The sequence below is a fragment of the Callorhinchus milii genome, unplaced genomic scaffold (genome assembly GCF_018977255.1).
Source record: "Callorhinchus milii isolate IMCB2004 unplaced genomic scaffold, IMCB_Cmil_1.0 Scaffold11, whole genome shotgun sequence".
Classification (NCBI taxonomy): domain Eukaryota; kingdom Metazoa; phylum Chordata; class Chondrichthyes; order Chimaeriformes; family Callorhinchidae; genus Callorhinchus; species Callorhinchus milii.
Window position 1 is genome coordinate 2,488,093 of NW_024704752.1, and position 21,338 is coordinate 2,509,430.

Here is a 21,338-nt window from a genome sequence, read left to right on the forward strand (position 1 = left end):
GCGCGCGGCCCCTCCCGCTCAGCCCCACCGCGCGCGCGGCCCCTCCCGCTCAGCCCCACCGCGCGCGCGCCCCTCCCGCTCAGCCCCACGCGCGCGCGGCCCCTCCCGCTCAGCCCACCGCGCGCGCGGCCCCTCCCGCTCAGCCCACGCGCGCCGCCCCTCCCGCTCAGCCCCACCGCGCGCGCGGCCCCCCGCTCAGCCCCACCGCGCGCGCGGCCCTCCCGCTCAGCCCCCCGCCGCCCCCCCTCGCCCCCCCCCCCCCCCCCCCCGCGCGCGCGGCCCCTCTTGCCCCTGTGCTCAACCCCCAACCCGCGCGTGCCCTCCCGCTCGCCCCTCCCACTCAAACCCCCCAACCTGTGCACCCCCTCCCACCCCCTACGCGTGCGCCCCCTCCCACTCACAACCCGCGCGTGCCCTCCGGCGCGCCCCCCCCCGTGCACAATCCCGCTCACAATCCCCCTCCCCCCCCTCGCGCGCGCGACCCCTCCCCCCCCCCCTCGCGCGCGCGACCCCTCCCCCCCCTCGCGCGCGCGACCCCTCCCTACGCTCGACCCCTCCCTACGCTCGACCCCCCCGCCCGCTCGACCCCTCCCGCTCAGCCCCCACGTGCTCACGCCCACCCTCCAGTTCCTCCCCCCATGCGCGCCCTCCACCCGTCCTGATCACAATCTCCAGCTTCAATGCAAATCCTTGACCTTCCAGCACCTTGGGATGTCCTCCTGATGTGAAAGGCGCTGTTCAAATGTCGTTTGTTGTTGTGGTTGTAGATCCGGATAAGAGATCCAAACCAGGGTGGAAAAGATATCACAGAAGAGATTATGTCTGGAGGACGGTCTGGCTCAACACCAACTCCTCCACAGGTAAGTTCTCCAACACCAACTCCTCCACAGAGAAAGAATTTCCACAAAACACTGGCAAGGACATTTGTTTGAATATCTGAAATGATGTTTGTTTAAATATTTGAAACACCTGGTCTGCAACGGTGAAATATTTGCCTCGTTTGTGGGAAGAGGGGAATGCTCGAGTCTGGCCTGTGCCTGTGAGCACAGAATGCAGTTTTACGTTTCCTAAATTGATGGTATTTCAACACGGGCGAAAACATCAATGTAAAGCAGTTTGTTCAGATGAGGAAGTACTTTCAATCTTCCCCTTCCTCCTCTGACCAGCCATCCCTTTTAAGTGCATGGATCCATGTCGTTATGTAATGATCAGTTCTTTTGATGAATCATTGTCTATAGTTGGTACCTTCTGACCTGACATCATTCACTGGAATAATAAATTAGGCTGTATGAGTAAATTGTGGGACTTGGACAAAAGATATTAGGATGACACATTTGTTGTTCATTTATGTTAATCTTGCTCCTCTGTCGCTCGCTTTACACAGTCCGCAGGAACTTTGGAAGGTGGTGGTGCAGTACAAGCCAACGGTGAAAGTCCTCATTCAGTACCAATAGTTATCCGACCAGGTTTGTACTTTCACTGACTCGAATGACAGAGACATCTCAAAGACATGATAAGGCGCTATATCAAATGCAAGGGTTATTATATTATCTTAGTATATTCAATGGGGCACACGACTGTCTTGAGGTGGAGATAAACCAGGATTATCTACCTCTACTGTCCCTGCCTTCCACCCCTCCTATCCCAATCCCCAACTCAGGTCCAAATCCATGACCGCCCAGTACTTTGGGACGTCCTCCCGATGTGAAAGGCGCTATACAAATGTAATTTTTTGTTGTGGTTCCTGACCCTGATAGCTGACCAGCGACTGTAGGATGGGTTTAGGTTCTGTTGAATCTTGCCAATGACTCCAAAGTCTCCGATACATGTCTTATTTATGTGTGAAGGAGGAACATTTTGGGCATTTAGTTTGAGGAAATTACCAACTAAAACAGTCACCGTATTTGACAGTGAAAGCTGTAAAATGGATCGAACTAATTTGATCTGAAGAGTTGCGATGCAAATTTGTTCTTTTGCCGCAGTATGTATTTGTAGGTGCCTTCAGAAGAATCAGGAGGGGAAATTGGAGGGGAAATATTGAAGCCGCATTGCAGTAAAGGTTTTACTCTTGTACTTCTGCTTTCGGGTTCGAATGGGATTGTGCAATCATTGTGGATGGATGGAACTTTATCAAAGAGTGTCATTATCTCTACAAATTATTCAGGAAAATGTCTTGGTAACTAGTGATTTTTTAAAATCTGAAGTGGCTTTCAGGCAATTGTAACATGTTCCTCTCTCAGCCATTGCATAGAAATCAATGCTGATGATTTTCTGCGATGGAAAATGGCTGGAATCTCTGCCAAGAAATTTGTAGCCTGTGCAATCAGGCCTCTTTCTCTCCCCTCTCCCCAAACAAATGCACATGTGTTAATGTGCACAGTAAGAGTTATCGCTGCTTAGTTGCTTAGTTAATCTTTGCTACGTTATAGATAGAGTATTTGTCTCGTCTTCCAATGCAGGAAAAGTTTATAAATCAACGTTTCTTACAGTTTTGGTTGCACCAAAGCTCCTGAGCTTTCTCTCTTTAAATCGTCAACTTTTCAGGGCAACTTCATGCTTTTGCAGCTGCCAGCTTGGCAAAAGTTTAAAAATTGCAAAATTGCCAGTGTTTACATTTTGACGTACAATGTTGCACGATTTCAACATGGATCGTTCAGTCCTGTTGTAGTATTACGTTGATTTACTTGCGCCTTGTGCAAAGAAAAAAAACCCTGCTTTGTTTTGCCTTTAAACAGTAAGATGTTTCTCTTCATGTAGATAAACCAAAGTCTCCTGCTGTAGTAATGAAGCCAGTGGAGCAGCCGAGTAAAGTTGAGGAACCTGTTTCTGTACCTGAGGAGGTGGCGGAGAATAAACCTGAAGTTGACACTAAAAGAAACTCTGAAGAGATGCCAGAGAGCCAAGCCATTGAGCCGGATGACACTACAGACCCCATCGTCACTTCTGACGTGCCTAAAACAGAAACTGCACCGCCTGATATTATTAATAATATTAACGATGATAATAACAATAATAATGATGATGACGGTGATGGGACGAACCCTTTGGTAGAACCTGTTTCCCTGCTTCCCGCTGCTGTAGAAATGCAAACAGTTGAGGCAGACGAGGAGCAAGAGCCACTGCAGGAGGTGGAGGACGAGGTATTACCGGTGAAGGACGAGACGTTACCGGTGAAGGACGAGACGTTACCGGTGAAGGACGAGGTGTTACCGGTGAAGGACGAGGTGTTACGGGTGAAGGACGAGGTGTTACGGGTGAAGGACGAGGTGTTACCGGTGAAGGACGAGGTGTTACCGGTGAAAGACGAGGTGTTACCGGTGAAGGACGAGGTGTTACCGGTGAAGGACGAGGTGTTACCGGTGAAGGTCGAGGTGTTACCGGTGAAGGACGAGGTGTTGCCGGTGAAGGACGAGGTGTTGCCGGTGAAGGACGAGGTGTTACCAGTGAAGCAAGAGGTGTTACCGGTGAAGGACGAGGTGTTACCGGTGAAGGACGAGGTGTTACCGGTGAAGGACGAGGTGTTACCGGTGAAGGACGAGGTGTTACCGGTGAAGGACGAGGTGTTACCGGTGAAGGACGAGGTGTTACCGGTGAAGGACGAGGTGTTGGCGGTGAAGGACGAGGTGTTGGCGGTGAAGGACGAGGTGTTGGCGGTGAAGGACGAGGTGTTGGCGGTGAAGGACGAGGTGTTGGCGGTGAAGGACGAGGTGTTGGCGGTGAAGGACGAGGTGTTGGCGGTGAAGGACGAGGTGTTGGCGGTGAAGGACGAGGTGTTACCGGTGAAGGACGAGGTGTTACCGGTGAAGGACGAGGTGTTACCGGTGAAGGACGAGGTGTTACCGGTGAAGGACGAGGTGTTACCGGTGAAGGACGAGGTGTTACCGGTGAAGGACGAGGTGTTACCGGTGAAGGACGAGGTGTTACCGGTGAAGGTCGAGTTGTTACCGGTGAAGGACGAGGTGTTACCGGTGAAGGACGAGGTGTTGGCGGTGAAGGACGAGGTGTTGGCGGTGAAGGATGAGGTGTTACCGGTGAAGGACGAGGTGTTACCGGTGAAGGACGAGGTGTTGGCGGTAACAGAGATGGTGGTGGATGCGGTGGTGGAAGAGAAGGAGGAAATAGTGGAGGAGGTGGTGGTGATGGAGGAGGAGGGGGTGGTTGTGCAGGAGGAGGAAGTGACGCAGGTGGTGAAGGAGGGAGAAAAAGTAAAGGAAGAGCTGGTGGTGGTCGCTGCTGTTGTTGCTAATGAACCCATCACAAAAGACTTATCGGTGGAAAGCAACGGTGTAGAGCTGCCAAAAACCGAGGTGGCTCAAGAGTCCGTAGCTCCAGTGGAATCCGCGCTGGATTCGCCCATCGCGCAACCAGAGGAATTGAATCTGACGAACGGCCTGGAGCCACTGCTGGAGCGGGATTCCGAGGTGTCAAAAGCGCAGCCCGAATCGGATGTCAGCCCCATCTCCGAACCAGAGGTGACGAAAGCCGAAAGTGCGGCAGTGGAGCTGGACCCCGAGGAGAAGGAGGAAGAGGACATGGCAGAGGGAGACGACCAGCTCCAGGACACCTCACCAACAGCAGCCGCTTGTTCCCAGATCTTTGACAATTCAGCACAAGGTATTGGAAATGCATTAGGCAGTCACTCGGGTGGTCGCTCCACATTCGTATCTGTGTGCATTCGTTGGTTTAAAATTTTTCGATGGGGGAAGCAATCGTAAAATGCTGCTTCCACTAATCCTTCAGTGCAGTTTTCTTTCTGAAAGTTGAAGACAGGAGATTGGCATAAAACTGAGAGCTCTTTTGGAGAGCCAGCACTGGCATGATGGGCTGAATGGCCTCGCTCTGTTGTAAATTTCTATGGATTGGAGTCTTGTCGTGTATTGGTTGGAGCACTCGCCTCACAAGCGAGAGGACCCAGGTTTGATTCCCGGCAGGACGAAACCTTGGGCAAATTTCCTTACTCCACACGCCTGATAATAATCCCTCAAAAAAAATAATAAATTGGTAATTTCAATCCACGACTGTTTGTGGGACGTTGCTGTGCGCAATTGGCTGCCGCGTTTTGCCCACAAATATAGTCAATTGACTTCACAGTCTATTCTGTGAAGTGCTTTGAGACGTCTAGAAGATGTGAAAAGCGCTATATCAAATGCAAGGAAAATTATTATTCCTGGGTGGGACGAAACCTTAGGCCAGTTTCCTTCCTCCACACACATGCCTCTTATTTATCTAGTAGTAAGTAGGAACCTGGTTGTTAGTCAATTGGAAGATCACTTTTCTGGGGTTATAAGGCGCTATATGAAATGCAAGGATCCCTTCAAAAAAATTAAAAAAATAACAATCATCTGGGCACTCAATCCACAACTGTGGGACTCTGCTGTGCACAATTATCTGCCGCGACTCACTCAAAAAATAGTCAATTCACTTTACAGTATATTCTGTGAAACGCTTTTAGACATTTTGACGACTTGGTAAGGTGCTTTACCAAATGCCAGGATTATTATAATGGTTTTTTGATAAGTATATCGAAGTTTGGACGACATTCAAGTTGGCAAGCAGTTATTGACAGATCTGACAATCTGTGGGTGGGAGGATTGCAAAAGTTTCCTCTTGAGTCCTGGTCTGGACGTCATTGCTCTTGGTCTCCTCTCCGAGGTACGCCATACTTGGGCAAGTTTCAAAGAAAATGGAACAGGCAGTTGCCATGCTGCACATCCCTGACCCATTTTAACCTATTGGCTAGTGAAATTTTAATATTAGAATATTTCACATTTTAGTTGTATATTAATCCAGCTCACATGACTTTGATCCGATGATGCAATATGTACAAAATGCAACTTTTCCTCTATAATAAGGCAGATTATTATCATCGGTTTCCTTGCCTAGCCCCTAATCTAATCTGTAATATGAATTTGTGGTTTACAGTACACAATGTGCTTCATAGTTCAGTGCCACTCAATGCCAGCCATTTTTCTAAATTAGAGATATTGCACATCACAGTGCCTCCATTCATGCACAAATCGTTACTATTCTAATGTTCGCTCCTGTTCAGATTGGCGGATCGGTTCTCCGGCGGTCATAATCCCTTCCAACAAAAAAAAATTATGGTCACTCATTCCACAACTGTTTGTGGGACGTTGCTGTGCACAATTGGCTGCCAGGTTTGGCCCACAAAATATACAGTCAATTCACTTTACAGTATGTCCTTTGAGACGTCTCGAAAACATTATAAGGCGCTATATCAAATGGAAATATTAGTATTATTTAGCATTGATAGCCTTTTTATTGAGGAGACTGCAGAATGTTGCTCATGACTTGCCCTTCTACCAGTTGCAATAAGATGATGAGACGGTTGACTATCCAGCTAAGAGTTGACCTTGTTATGAATCAATTAAACAGCTTCTGGTGCAGATCTGGAAAACAGTGCCCCCACCCTCTGGAATTCCATCCTGCAGACCCCCCGCCTCGCTCCCTCCCTTGCCTCCTTCAAGACCTTCCTCTTTGACAGTGTTTTCGATAAACCTGCTTCCCCCCGCTCCACCCTCCCTGATCTCGACCCCCAACTTGGGTCTGAAACTCTGACTGTCCAGCGCCTTGGGACGTCCTCCCGACGTGAAAGACGTTATACACATGTAATTTTGTTGTTGTTGTACTTTTTCATCAAGGTCATTGAATCCTTTCTCTTGTGTGACCAAATGTGTGTAGTGCAAGGAGGCAGCATTTTGGTGGTTAAGAGTTGAATTGGTTTCTCGTCTGAGGGTGGTGGGGAGGAAAGAGAGCTCAAAAATGACTTGTGATCAAATCTTTCCAGAAGAGAAGCAGTTTTGTTTTATGGTGAAATGTAACTTTCGGATCAAAGTCCCACTGATGTTCACACTTATGCAAATTCTATATTATGCAAATTCGGTAGCGAGTGGTCCCTATTCTCATAACCCTCTTCAAAAAGAAAATGCCTGTGGCACACCCACTTACGAATGTTGTTCAATGCCTGCTGTGTTTTTTTTCTTTAGCCGCAGCAGTCTCCGTGCCAAAGAGGAAGAGGAAGATGAAGGAGCTGAACAAGAAGGAAGCAGTCGGTGACCTATTAGATGCTTTCAAAGAGGTGACTGATTTGCTTTGCCTCGTGTGCTTTTAATGACTGCTCAGGGAAGCTCAAGGAGTGAAATGCCACTCCACGCGGAGTAAATTCGGCACGACCACTCGGCTCTGTTGTCTGCAATTACATGGCATGACCCCCAAGCGTAGCATTCTGCAACTTGACCGCCCCCTCCCCCCCGCACACACCTTTCGGGTGGAATGGGGGTACATAAGGAGCAGGAGCCTGTCATTCAGAGTCACTCCACTTCACAATATATTCTGTGAAGCGCCTTGACATGTCTCAGCAACATAAGCCACTATATCAAATGCAACTGTTATTATTCAGCCTGTCTACCAGTTTATCAGTTCATGGCAGAACTGCCTATTTTCCCACCCTATTTCTGCATGCTTGCTCTTACTTTGTGTGGGTCTAAATATCCCGATTGATTCTATCCTTTTAAACTTCCCATTGATTCTCCTTCTATCGCTTTTGGGCAGTGAGCTCCACGTCCTCCAGTCGTTAACTGAAACGTTGCCTGACCATTCCTAGCTCAAATTTTTACAGTTGGCGCCTTGTTTTGGATCCTCTACCAGAGGGAGTAGCTGATAACTATTTAGCTTGTCAATTCTTTGCTGCTTTAAATGCCTCGATCAGATTACCACTTGCTGTTCCCATCTCAAAGGGATACAACCCAAGTCTGCCAAGACTCTCAATATAGCTAAGACCCTTAACCCAAGGTATTAATCCAGTGAATCATTGCTGGATGCTCTCCAAGGCTAGTATATCCTTTCTAAGATTGGGTGACTGAACACAATAATCCAAACGAGGTCGGAGCAACACTTTATATACAGGAGAATCACTTCCTTGCTTTATATTCCAGGTCCCTTGTTATAAAGCCAGGTATGCCATTAGCCTTATTGATTGCTTTCTGCACCTGTGAACTGAATTTTAATGACTAACTTTGTCTGGTATTCTGCAACTTCATAAGACATTAAACCAGAGATGAGGGCAGCATTTCTATCGGGCCTCTTAAATCTTTCACAATTCAATTTGGTGGATGTATAAATAATGATTTCCCAGCTTCCCCCCGCCCATCCCCAGGTCCCGAATCAGCCGTGTGAAGCATTTAAAGATGTTCTCCTGGCGTGAAAGGCGCTATAAAAATATGAAGTTGTTTTCACCCACAAAATATACAGTCAATTCACTTTACAATATATTCTGTGAAGCGCATCTCGAAGATGTGATAAGGTGCTATATCAAATGCAAGGATTATTATTAACGTGATGTTGGAAATTTCTCATTGGGTTGAGTTTGCTGGGGAGTGAGTCTGATTGACTGACTGAGTGTAAAGGAAATGGTTGATGATGGGGTAACATTGGTAGCAGGTGGAATGTCTGGTACAGTTGATATTTCCAGCAATCTGCGCGTTCCCACGTTGTCATGTTCAGGGGGATCTTCCAAGACCTCAGGAAGCGAACCCATCCTTCGTCAATCGTGCTAAGAATCTAAACTTAATGCAATGCATTTCCTCTGTAAGATGGGGATCAAACTGACCTGTATTTCCCCTGCAGTCTGAAGTAAAGGAGCTTACCACAGACAATGAGGCTCTGCCCCCTGCTGTAGCAACTGATGTGAATGAGAGGATTCCTACCCGCGATGAGCCTGAGGAGACCTGGGAAGAAAAGGAGGATAAACTGGGCACGAAGAACATCAAGCCGGATGCAATCAAAATCTTAGATCAGAAATACCAATATAAAGAAGGTGAGCTGCTGGCGATACTATATTCAGTACGTGAATACGTAAAAAATATAGTTTGTAACCTGACAAATGTAACTAAGGGTAAAATGAGCTATTTTAACACGTTCCCTCCTGAAGCTTCTCAAAGCTGTATAGTGGAGTAAGTAATTTTGAGGGAAATTTTCAACGTGGCAGTATGATTTTACACACCCTACAACCTATTATCATTGTGAATTGAATTTCTTAGCTGATGTATTGCCTTATTTTTTCCCCCCCACCCCATCTTCTAATGGAATGACAGTAATTTTGCCCACAAATCCAGTCACTACACTTCGGATTATTATTATCTCCTTTTGCACGTGGAAGTTCGTCGATGTGAAGAGATAAGAAAGAAAAGGGATACATACATATGGGGTTGACCACATACAGTAAACTCTGGAAAACTTGACCCGGGCTTAACTTGTTACTACAACTCAAGTCATCATTGTTGTCAGTATCTCGGCTACATTTATTTATGTATTTATACACGTGCCTAATTTGTCACTCTGGGTAGCTCATCACTGAGACCTTTTCCCTTGGAGTGATGAGCTATCAGGAGTTTACATGTTGCGTACAGTCCTGCAGAGTAATGGTTTGAGCACTTGCCTCGCAAGCGAGAGGACCTGGGTTCGATTCCTGGACAGGTCGGGGCGAAACCTTAGACAAATTTCCTTACTCCACACTCCTCTGTTTACCTAGCAGCATGTAGGAACCCGGTTGTTAGTCGATTGGTAGATTGCTTTTCTGGGATATAAGAGACTGTATCAATGCAAGGATTATTATTATTTTGTAATTGCGAAGAGCTCCTCCTGTATTTCACTGAGACTTGATGTTGTTTCCATTTACCTTCACTAGAAAATTGGAAACCGCTTAATCCAGAGGACAAGAAGAAGTATGACCGTGAATTTCTCTTGGGCTTCCAGTTTATCACAGCGAGCATGCAGAAACCCGAGGGTCTGCCTGCCATCAGCGATGTTGTTTTGGATAAGGTACGCAGCATCTCTGTCCACATCAAAGCAGCTTTGTAAAATACAACAACAACTTGCACTTATATAGCGCCCCTTGTGCAGGGTAGCGTCCTAGAGTGCTTGACAGTGGCAGAACATGACGCAGATCCAGGTGTAGGGGGAGGTGACCGTGGCACAGTCAAATTGGAAGGTCTTCAGGCGTGATCTGAAGATGGGGAAGGAAGGGACAACGCAGAGGGATAGAGGAAGAGTGTTCCAGAGTTTCAGGGCGTAGTGCCTGAAAGTGTAACCACTGATGGTGGAATGAAGAGCACAAAGGACATGTAGCAGGAAGCTGGAGCCAGTTGAGGGGAGGCAGCGGGTAGTGGATTCTAGTACAGTAATTTGGGGCAGAATAAGCTCAGTTGTGCTGAAACTTAAATTTGCATTGCTGGGAGGGACGTTGTTGGGAGTATGAACAATAATGTACCAGTTCAGTTGCTATATAAAAAAGCTAAGTATTAAATGATTTATTTTTTAGCCAGTCCCTCTGGATTTTATCTGAAAATTGAGCTTCAGTAAAAAATAACTCTTCCCTTGTTAAGCATCATTATACAACACAATTTATGTTTCTATCACGCCTTTCACATCGGTAAGACAGTTTCAAAGTACTTTACACAGCTGGCTGGCCACCTTAGCCAGGGAAAGGGGGAGAAGAGAGAGTGAGCTGAAGAGGGTGTGGGCTGGTTGTGTGGGGGAGTGGGGAGGAAGCGCAGTCAAGGAGAGGTGTTAAGGTGGGCATTATCCCACCCTGTGACCTGTACTTCCTACCCTTAAATTACAGAAACCAGTATCGCTTATAATCTACAGTAGTGGGTAACTTGCTTTCCCATGCATCAGTACCTCTTTGTGCTTGTAAAATCAGCTCCACCAAAATGTCGTGGATAGCTGTTGTGTGATTTATTGAGTTCACATAATACAGTAAGCAAAAAAAATGAAGGTGACCATTTAGCAATTCATTGCATCAGTAACGAGCACTGAAAAGGCTGCTTACATTTTTCAGTCCATGTGATTCATGCCAGGCTCAGACACGCATTCATTGCCGGTCAGGAAATGGAGACCATCTTCTGACTAAGAACGTAAGAATTTGTTAAGCGAAAGAAGACTAAGGTCCATCCAATTCGCCTTGCACCATCCTGGCAGTCACTTACACACGTCATGTCCCAAATTATATATTGTATGACGTGATATCATTTCCTAACAGAAATCTATTTCATTTGCTCTTGAAAGAATAATAATGTTGTAAAGCTTCAGAACATAAGTCAGGGTGGTGTGATTAAAACTGGAAATGCTATTGTGGGTTTGCATACATCAGAGTGTGCGTCTTGTGCTTACAATGTGTTGTGAAGATCATTGTTTAACGATGATTTGATTGTATATTTCTTGTTTTATTGCAACAGTTAAGTAGCACGATCGTTTGCCCATACTAACCTGTTGAGTATTGCCCAAAAGATGTCGCTTTACTTCAATGTTGCACAATCTCCCCAAAACATTCTTGTGCCAAATCAATAGGCTCCACGTCACCCACCAGGAACATTCTCGTTAGAACATGCCAGCGTTAAGTTTTTGTTTGAAATGAGATTTGTTTTCACAGGCAAACAAGACTCCACTTCGCCCTCTTGATGCGAGCAGACTAACTGGAATGAGTTGTGGGCCAGACTTCACCCCTACTTTTGCTAATCTGGGAAGGCCACAAATTCTAAGAGGCCCAGTAAGTATGGGAATGGCGCAGGTATTATAGAGCAAAAGGCAGTTGATACGAGAAGGATGATATCTGGATTGTAATGCATAGCCGGGCGAAACGTTGGACAAGTTTCCTTACATCACACGCCTTTTTGTTTACCTAGCAGTAAGTAGGAACCTGGTTGTTAGTCGATCTGCAGATCATTTTTACTGGGGTAATAATTCCTTAAAAAAAATAATAAATTGGTCACTCAATCCAGGACTGTTTGTGGGACGCTGCTGTGCGTAATTGGCTGCTGCATTTCGCCCACAAAATATACAGTCAATTCACTTTAGAGTATATTCTGTGAAGCGCTTTGAGACTTCTCGAAAATGTGATAAGCGTTATATCAAATGGAAGGATTACTATTATGTCCTAACATTTTAAAGTACCAGGTGTTAAAACTGGTGGATTAAAGTGCAGTGTTAACACTGAAATACATGGACCTCTGCAGACTGACCGCCACAGTTTAGAGCTGTGTTTTACTGCATATTACAGTGCATTTCAAAGTTATTCAGCACACACAGGATGGTTCCCACTTATCTCAAAGATTCACACCCAGAGGTCCTGATCAATGTTAATGGGCACAAACGCTTGCAGTACCTTTTGCCAAGCGGAGTATTCCTTTAAGCATAGTGCTGTGCAGCCACTGTACACAGTAGTATGACATGATGTATTGTGATGCACCTGCCTTAGTACTCATGCTCAGCTAGTTTTTGCTTGTAGCCTACAGGTGTCGGCCCTAGAAGATCTCAGCAAAGCCAGAGGAAAGATCATCCTCAGCGTAAAATCATCCCTAGCGTCCCTATGAACGACGAAATCCAACTCAAGAAATCAGAGAATGCATGGAAACCTGGTGTGAAGAAACCAAGTGAGGAGGATGAACCAGTCTTGGTGCAAACCCAGGTAATGATGGTATAATTACCTGGTGCCCTGTAGCTCAGTGCTAGAACACTTGCCTCACAAGTGAGAGGACCTGGGTTTGATTTCTGGCAGGGCGAGATGTTGGGCAAGTTTCCTTACTCAACAAACTTCTGTTTACCTAGCAGTAAGTAGGAACACGATTACTCCGTCCTTGCCAGACTGCACTGGCTCCCTGTCCCAGAGAGGATCGACTTCAAGATCCTCACTCTTGTCTTCAAATCCTTCCACTCCTTTGCACCCCCCCCCACCTCTCTGACCTCTCTCTTCACAACAGTATCCGTTGCCTTCATTCCACCGGGTCTGGCCTCCTCCTCGTCCCCAGAGTCCTCCGCTCCACCCTCGGGGGCCGTGCTTTCAGCCACTACGCCCCGAGGCTCTGGAACTCCCTTCCTCACTCCCTTCGCCTCGCTCCCTCTCTTATTATTTTCAGGTCTCGGCTGAAGACCTTTTCGACCGCGCCTTTGGTCACCTTTCTCCCCCTCCACCTGGCTCGGCCCCGGGATCCGTTACTGTGAAGCGCTCTGAGACGCCGTCCGGCGTGGAGGGCGCTATATAAATCCAAGTTGTTGTTGTTAGTCGATTGGCAGACCGCTTTTCCGCGGATAATAATTCCTTCAAAAAAAAATTATTTGGTCACTCAATCCATGACTGTTTGTGGGACTCTGCTGTGCACAATTGGCTGCTGCATTTCACCCACAAAATATACAATCAATTCACTTTACAGTATATTCTGTGAAGCGCTTTGAGATGTCTCGAAGATGCGATGAGGCACTATATCAAATGGAAAGATTATTATTATAAAGGGCATGATTTAACCCTCTCACGCTCTCTCACTCTCTCTTACACTCACAAATAGGGTCTTGCTCATTTAGATTTGACGCTCTAGTTTCCAACATTCTGAATAAGTATTTGATAGATATTTAGGCTCCTGCAGGCCATCTTCTCTATAATCGTGGTCAATTAGAGAAGATAGTCTGCAGGAGCTTAAATACCCTTGGAAATTGTTTTCAACCAGATTGTCATTTGTAAAAAGCAGAAGCCATGTAACACGGGTGGCCAATGCTGCCACCGGTTGCTAGGTTTATGTTTAGGAAGTATTGTACTCTATTTTGAAGCTCATGGAGCCCTGCCATTTCAGTCTTGCTTGCCTAGTGACATTACAGGCACATTGGCTGTGTGCATTCCGCAGCAGAGCAATTTGCTTCACTGGGGACGGACGCTTTGAACTGTCCTGAGGTTGTGCAAGCTTAGGTCGATCACTGCGTACTCCCAACCTGTTCTGCTTATTTAACCATCAGTTCCCCCCAGACATTTTAAGCATGTTGTAAAAACATTTTAAAGAGTGATTAATCTGTTTGTCTGTCTGTTTGTTGTCTAGGAGCTGTTCCGCAGAGTGCGCAGTATTCTGAACAAGCTCACACCCCAGATGTTCCAGCAGCTGATGAAGCAGGTGGCAGATTTAACCATCGACACCGAAGAGAGGTTAAAGGGTGTGATCGATCTGGTCTTTGAAAAGGCCATTTCCGAACCCAACTTCTCTGTTGCCTATGCCAACATGTGCCGCTGTCTCACTACAGTAAGTGTCTTTAGCCACCGGAGCTGTTTGCAGCGAATTAACCAGTGTCTTGTGTTTCCAGCGTTTCCTTGGACTTTTTTCTTCTAGCAATTTCTATGTTTCTATTGTCAGGTGCTGTATCACCTCTGTTCTGTTTCTCTGCCGTGTGAAGGCTTATCTGGGTGGTGTTTGATTGGGGTATTTGTTGGGTCCATGGTGAACTCTTAATGCATTTGTTCTGTAGCTTAGTGGTTAGAGCGCTCGCCTTGCAAGTGAGAGACCCAGGTTTGATTCCCGGCAGGGTGAAATGTTGAGCAAGTTTCCTTATTCCACGTGCCTCTGTTTATCCAGCAGTAAGTAGGAACCCGGTTGTTAGTTGACTGGTGGATTACTTTTCTGCGGGGTAATAATCCCTTCATAAAAATAGTAATTTGGTCACTCAATCCATGACTGCTGTATGCAATTGGCTGCCATATTTCGCCCTCAAGGTATATAGTCAATTCATTTTACAGTATATTCTGTGAAGCACTTTGAGATGTCTCAATGCTGTGATAAGGCGCTATATCAAATACAAGGAGTATTATTGTTATGGCTTTTCGGTCATTGGGATTCACAACTCTCATCCCTCTCACTCCCAAGATTTTGTGGCTGAGAGATGAAGAGTCAAGCAGGCAAATAACCACGGCAAACACGAAACCCAGGTTCTCACTGGCCTGTACACAGCGTGTGTGTTTATACATAAGAAGAGCAGACTGAGCATGGAGTTTACAACCCCACAGATTATGATGTCCAAGTAGTTATTTTATTGATCATTATAGGGTATACCATAGGGTGTCCATGAAGTCATGTTACCCTCTGTTACAAAACAATGACTTGAGAAGCTGTAAGAGATGCTTTTCGCCTCCATCCACGACACAAACCAAATATGGTCCCGGATCATTATCTGCCATGAAAATAGTGGCGCTCACACTCACCCAGATCCTCTGGACATCTAAATACAATTAAACACTTGCACTGAATACAATGAAGTAACTTCTAAATACAATGATCATTACATTCTTCCACATGTTTCAGTTGTTGGTCAGTGCACTGTTGATAAACAAACTATGGGAGTAACAGGACTTTGTAGACACCCTGTATAATGTTTCATGTCTTCTCCCCTCCCCGCCTCCCTTCAACAAATGCGTTGTGAGTAGTCTCTCAATCAGTTTGTTCTGTATGTAGCTCAATACCTTATTGTTCGTTCCGGTGCTCTTCCACAGCTGAAAGTTCCAACGTCAGACAAGCCAGGAGCCATGGTGAACTTCCGCAAGCTGCTGTTAAACCGCTGTCAAAAGGAGTTTGAAAAAGACAAAGACGATGATGCGGTGGTCGACCAGAAACAGAAGGAAATCGACGCCGCTGTTTCGGTAACTTCATTTGTTGAAACTCTTAAGTCATTGAGAGAGATTTTTGGGAATCATTTGGGGGGAATGCGAGGGTAAGCGGGGCCTCCCTGGAGCTGAACTAGCTCCAAGGTGACATGTTTGTCAATGGATTGTCGGAATTGAGCCAGTCCTCTCTGGCATTCTTGGTCGTTGGATTCCTGAGCCAGGCGGGTCCACAGTATTCCAGGGCACTCACTGCTGACGACAGCACAACCCAGCCTAACACATCGGCAGAACTTGGAAGGGCAGACCAGTCACTGGGGGCAGGGAATCCTCCCACTCCTCTCCTGTCAATCCTTTAAGCCAAAGCCCTAATGAGAAGGGTTGTCCTAGCTGGACAAGCAGTGGGAAAGCTTGAGAGAAGGCAAGATGGATCTGTCCCTATTTGTGCATTTTGTTTTTATTTTCGTTGAATCTTGATCCATCTATTGATTTGTCATAAATCCAGGTTACACTGATGCCAGTTGATGCAAGTCTACGTGTGATTAAAGTGTAGGGACACCTTTCTTGTGTAATAAACTGCAAAGTTACTGAACGTCCCGGTTTAGCATGTTGAATCTGTAACACTGGAGTGTTTTTCCATTGCAGTCTGAAGAGAAGACTCGTCTCCAAGAGGAGCTGGTGTATGCCAGAGACAAAGCCAGGCGACGATCGCTTGGAAACATCAAATTCATTGGTGAACTCTTCAAATTAAAAATGCTAACAGAGCCAATTATGCACGACTGTATAGTAAAGCTGCTAAAGAATCATGATATGGAGTCGCTGGAGTGCCTGTGCAGGTTATTAACTACAATAGGCAAAGACTTGGATTTTGAAAAAGCCAGAGTAAGTTGCAGAGACTCTCTCCACAAACTTACTTTGCAAGTTGATGGTAGATTGGCCGTGATGTCACCTCTGTGTATGAGATAAGCTAATCACAATCTTACGTCTCTCCTATAGCCTAGAATGGATCAGTATTTTAATCAGATGGAAAAGATAATTAAAGAAAGGAAAACTTCATCTAGGATTCGTTTTATGCTGCAAGATGTGATCGACCTTCGACGGGTGAGTTCAGATGAGATGAAGTGGTCAATAGCTGTGTCCAAGCAAATATGAATAGTTTAATAATATTAAAGCATTAGGGATATCTGTACATATGTACATACAGCAACAACAACACTTACATTTACACAGGGCCTTTTATGTCAGGAGAACGTCCCAAGACGCTGGACAGTCAGGGATTTGGACCTGAGCTGGGGGTTGGGATCAGGAAGCGGGGAGGGTAGTGGTGGGAGGGTGACCGAAGGTCGTATAATTCTACAATACAAACGTACGTGTATTGTACAAACCAGGATCTCTTTACATTTGGTTAATCTTGGGTTTCTAAAGCTTCTGTTATCCAGTGTTTGATCATTGCATTGGTAGTGTTTTGAGCAGCTACAATTTGGATGAGAATAAATTATGCAACTGATCCCAGTGATGCTGGCCTGGGATACACAGGGTTCCTGAGCAGCAATGTAGACACAACAACAAGTTGCACTTATATCGTGCCCTCCGCACGGGGTAGTGTCTCAGAGCACTTGACGCCACAGCATATCCACGCTTGCCGTCAGCCCTGGCAAGTGTGGTGTACAAAAATATGCTCAAAGCAATCTCCAGCCTTTTAATACAGGAAGGTTCTCAATTCTGGAAGTTTCCCTTGCCAACAGCTGGACCAAACTGTCGAGGTGATTGCTGTTCACCAACAACAAACAAATTACATTTGTATAGTGCCTTTCACATTGGGAGGACGTCCCAAAGCGCTATTCCTCTGTGAACCACAGTCCTATCCATTTATTCCACATTGTAACTTTTTTTAGTTTAAATACCAGAAATATTTGGGGTTAAATTATAGCAATGAGAGTTGGAAGTTGCAACTTTTTTTTTAAATGTTCAGTCTGTCCAATCTTATAGAAAAAAAATTGTGTGTTTCTTTTTAAACAGTAATGTGCTGTTTCACTTGTGCTTTCAGAACACCTGGGTGCCTCGCAGAGGTGACCAGGGACCCAAGACACTGGAACAGATTCACAGAGACGCTCAGATAGAGGAGCACCAAAACCAGCTCAAAGTTCAGCAACAACTTCTGACTAAACAGGACAAGAGGAGAGGGACTGGAGGCAGCAGCGGTGGTGTCAGTGGTGAGAGTTTATTTAATATTACTGAGGGCCGGCATAGGAATAATAAATAAATAAAAACAGAAGTCGCTGGGAACACGCAGCAGGTTAGGCTGCATCTATGGAGAGAGGAAAATGAGTTAACGTTTTAGGTCGATGACTTTTCGTCAGGGTGGGGAAAGGAAGTTTTTAAAATATCTAGCAACAGTAGTTAGGCTTGGAAACCCGCTAGTTAAAGGCCAGCGGCGGCTTTCTCTTGTCTAGACTGAAAAGAAATATTTTAAACATTGACGTAAGTAGGTCTGGAGACGGCAGATCTTCAACGAGGTGAGGGAGGCAGCAAGTCGGAGGGACTCCCTGCAGGATGGAGTCCCAGAGGGTTGGTTGGTGGGGCTTTCAGGGTGGGAGGCATGAAGCGGGGCTAAAGAAGTAGCCAGAGAAGGTTTGAGGCAGTGTCCGTGATAGGATAGGAAACGACTAGTGGAAGTTACACCATACATTTCGGAAAGGTGTGAAAGGTCATCATTTTGCCCTGTTGTTGACCATGCGTGAGTTTATTGAAAAGCCTCTTTGTGTTACTCTGAGACTATAATGATGTGCTTCTTTTAGGTGGCAGGAGCAATCAGGGGGTGGATGAAGCGGGGTGGAACACCGTGCCAATTGCTAAGAGTAGCAGACCTATCGACCCCTCTCGGTTATCCAAGATTACTAAGGTAAACGTTGTTTCTCTCTTTTCCACCCCCTGGTATCCCCAATTCCACCCCCAATTGAGCCTATGTCATTGTTATTGTTTGTAGTTATGTGCAGAATTATTTGATTTTAAAAACTCTCTTGTGTTTAATTCCTAGCCTGGAGCCATCGATTACAGCAATCAGCTGCTGGCCCCCGGAGGCCGCCTTAGCTGGGGCAAAGGGAGCAGCGGTGGATCTGGGAGCAAACCCAACGATGCAGGTAATTGTCACAGGGCGATGGCAAGCCGTATAATAAGGTTTGGTCAATGGCACACAATAGGCTCCCATTGAGCCAGTGCTTCTAGTCTGCCGATATTCCATTGAAGTGCGAGCGAAGGCCGGTAAATGGGACTGAATAGATTGCTCTTTCAAAGAGCCAGCACAGACATGGTGGGTCGAATGGCCTTCCTCTGCCCTGTAAATTTCTGTGGCTAATAGTAATAATCCTTGCATTTGATATTTCACGTCGCTGAGTTGTCTCAAAGCACTCCACAAGATACACTGGAAAATTGAGTCACTTTATTTTGTGGGCGTGACATAGTAGTCAGTTCTGCACAACAACGTCCCACAAACAGTCATGGAGTGAGCGACCAAATTTATTTAGGGGGATTGTTGGCCAAGACACCGAGAGAGAGATGCCCTTCTCTTTTCAAATAGTACATCGATTTAAATCTGCTCTGCTGCAATTCGTAACTTGTATTGGATTCTAAGCTCAAGGCTCAAGTGGTGACCACAAATGATGGGAAAAGCCTTTACGTTTGTCTGCAACCGTTGGCAGGTGGGCCTTCAGCTACTCTGCCCCCACCCTCTGGAACTCCATCCCGCAGTCCCTCCGCCTCGCCACCTCCCTTGCCTCCTTTAAGACCCAGCTCAAGACCCTCCTCTTCGACCATGCCTTCAATAACCCGTCTTCCCCCTTCCCAACCCTCAGCTCGGGTGCAAAACTCTGACTGTCCAGCACCTTGGGACATCCTCCCGACGTGAAAAACGCTATACAAATGTAATTTTGTTGTCGTTTCCCCCCCTGACGGCAGGCCAGTGTGGTGATTGTGTGTTGGTTTCCCTTTGTGTAGGTGTGGATCCAGGCAGGGCAGCCACAGCCACTTTGAACAGATTCTCTGCTCTGCAACAGTCATCCACAGATAGCTTCGATGCCCGCAGGGTTGTGCCCAGGTAAGAATTCAGGCTCTCTGCTGGCATTCTTGCTTCTGTACAGAGTGTTCCGAGACACTACACTGCACAAAGGTGCTGAATGAATCAACGAGTTGTTGGGAGTCCAAAGCAGTGACCTCAGTCTTGCTCGATGAATGTTTAATTTTCTGCCCCACAAATGAGGGTAAGAGTTTAATCTACTTTTGATTGGAATGTTGGAACATATCGAGCGATGCACGGCAGGCTGTACCGAACAAATTGCTTGAGCCTCCTTAATTAGGCAATTCACCAAACAGTTCTAATTAATCATTAAGGGCACCTATTATCTGCTCGAGACACATGTGTTTACATGTATGGTGCGCAGTACAATGGGGTTCAGTGTGCCTGGGGATGTGCCCGCTTGGTGAGGATGTGAAAAGTTGCCCCGTGAGTTATATTAGCATAGCCTTAATATTGATGAATACAGTCGTGTGTAAGCATCGTGCCACAAATCAGTCAGTATTATTAAGTGAAGAATGTGGATTCTTGCAAAGATTACATTGGTAAAAGTGCATACGTACAGTGGAATGACTCCAAACTGTACAGAGACTGAGTGGGAGCTTGAGAAGGCTAGGTGGCGGCCGTTCATTGGGTTTTGAAGTGAGTGAGGTGGAAGAATTTGGGGTGAGAGTTCCAGTGTGAGTTGCTGCAAGGATTACGTGGGCAGGCAGGTGCGTTGGAGCCATCTTCCTAAGATGTTGACACAAGATCTGAGAATTGCAACCACTTTTATGAACCTCTGTCTCGGTGTAAAAAGCCTGTCATACTGCTGTTTATATGAAAAAAATTGACCTGAAAGAAAAAACAGCTTCATGCGGTGTTAAATTATAGACCAGGCTGATGTGTGGGAACGTTTGCATATATTTGAGCAGGTAGCAAACCTTGGCTTGACACTTTGTACTTCAATAACCCGGTTTAAAAACAAGACTAGGAGTGGGCTGTGATTTTTGTTGGGTCAGGGTATCGAGGGATATGGGGTAAGGGCGGATAATTGAAGTGAGGTACAGATCAGCCATGGTCTTATAGAATGGTGAAACAGGCTTGAGGGGCTGAATGGCTTACTGCTGTTCCTATGAGAAATGTTAACTGATTATCTCTCTGCCAACAGGACTAGTTCAAGTCGAGATCGGAGTGAGAAGGGGGATCGAGAGCGAAGCGAAAGGATCGAGAGGTTAGACAAACCAGAAAAGGCCGAGCGCATCGACAAGAGCGAGAAGAGCGAGCGATTCGACAAGCCCGAACGGGTTGAAAAGAGCGAGAAAAGCGACAAGACCGACAAGACGGAGAGAAGCGAGCGCAACAGGCCTCTGCTCACAAAGAGGAGCTACAGCAAAGAAGTGGACGACCGGAGTAGGGAGAGGGAACGTCGCAGCTCACAGGAACCAGTCAGGCGGGTTTCCAGCATGACAGAGGAGAGGGACCGAGGGCACGAGAGGGACCGCAGCAAAGAGGCTGGTAGGTTGTCCTCTGGCTCCGGGTGTTGCCATTTGTACTTTACAGTGAAGGCCTGTCTGTATTTTATCTCTTGTCTTCTGTAACTTGATCTTTATTCCCTTGAGTTTGGAAGGTTATGGGATGATCTGATTGAGGTGTTAATAAAACGATAAAGGGATTCAATAGGATAGCTAGAGAGAAACTATTTCCCCTGGTAGGGGACTCCAGAACATAGCAGCCATCATCTTAAAATTAGAGCTAGACCATTTAGGAGTGAAATCAGGAAGCAGTTTTTTACGCAAAGGGGAGTGGAAATCTCTTCCCCCCCCCCCAAAGGCTGAGGTTGCTGGATCCATTCACATT

The 21,338-nt window shown here is 46.3% G+C and overlaps 1 protein-coding gene across 8 annotated transcripts in view; it reads left to right on the forward strand.

Annotated features, from left to right (window-relative positions):
• eif4g1a (eukaryotic translation initiation factor 4 gamma, 1a) overlaps window positions 1-21,338 on the forward strand; it is a 65,681-nt gene that overhangs the window by 32,833 nt on the left and 11,510 nt on the right. For 5 of the 8 annotated variants that reach the window (XM_007902365.2, XM_007902367.2, XM_007902363.2 and 2 more), the window contains 17 exons: window positions 768-860; window positions 1,385-1,466; window positions 2,758-4,614; window positions 7,008-7,099; window positions 8,647-8,836; window positions 9,707-9,840; window positions 11,453-11,569; window positions 12,308-12,487; window positions 13,884-14,081; window positions 15,323-15,469; window positions 16,076-16,312; window positions 16,427-16,531; window positions 17,478-17,643; window positions 18,229-18,332; window positions 18,468-18,570; window positions 19,424-19,523; window positions 20,650-20,996. In XM_007902365.2, the coding sequence (XP_007900556.1) occupies window positions 768-860; window positions 1,385-1,466; window positions 2,758-4,614; window positions 7,008-7,099; window positions 8,647-8,836; window positions 9,707-9,840; window positions 11,453-11,569; window positions 12,308-12,487; window positions 13,884-14,081; window positions 15,323-15,469; window positions 16,076-16,312; window positions 16,427-16,531; window positions 17,478-17,643; window positions 18,229-18,332; window positions 18,468-18,570; window positions 19,424-19,523; window positions 20,650-20,996 (4,252 nt within the window). The remainder of the gene's footprint in view (window positions 1-767; window positions 861-1,384; window positions 1,467-2,757; window positions 4,615-7,007; window positions 7,100-8,646; window positions 8,837-9,706; window positions 9,841-11,452; window positions 11,570-12,307; window positions 12,488-13,883; window positions 14,082-15,322; window positions 15,470-16,075; window positions 16,313-16,426; window positions 16,532-17,477; window positions 17,644-18,228; window positions 18,333-18,467; window positions 18,571-19,423; window positions 19,524-20,649; window positions 20,997-21,338) is intronic. The other 3 variants (XM_007902375.2, XM_007902376.2, XM_007902370.2) reach the window with 3 other exon arrangements.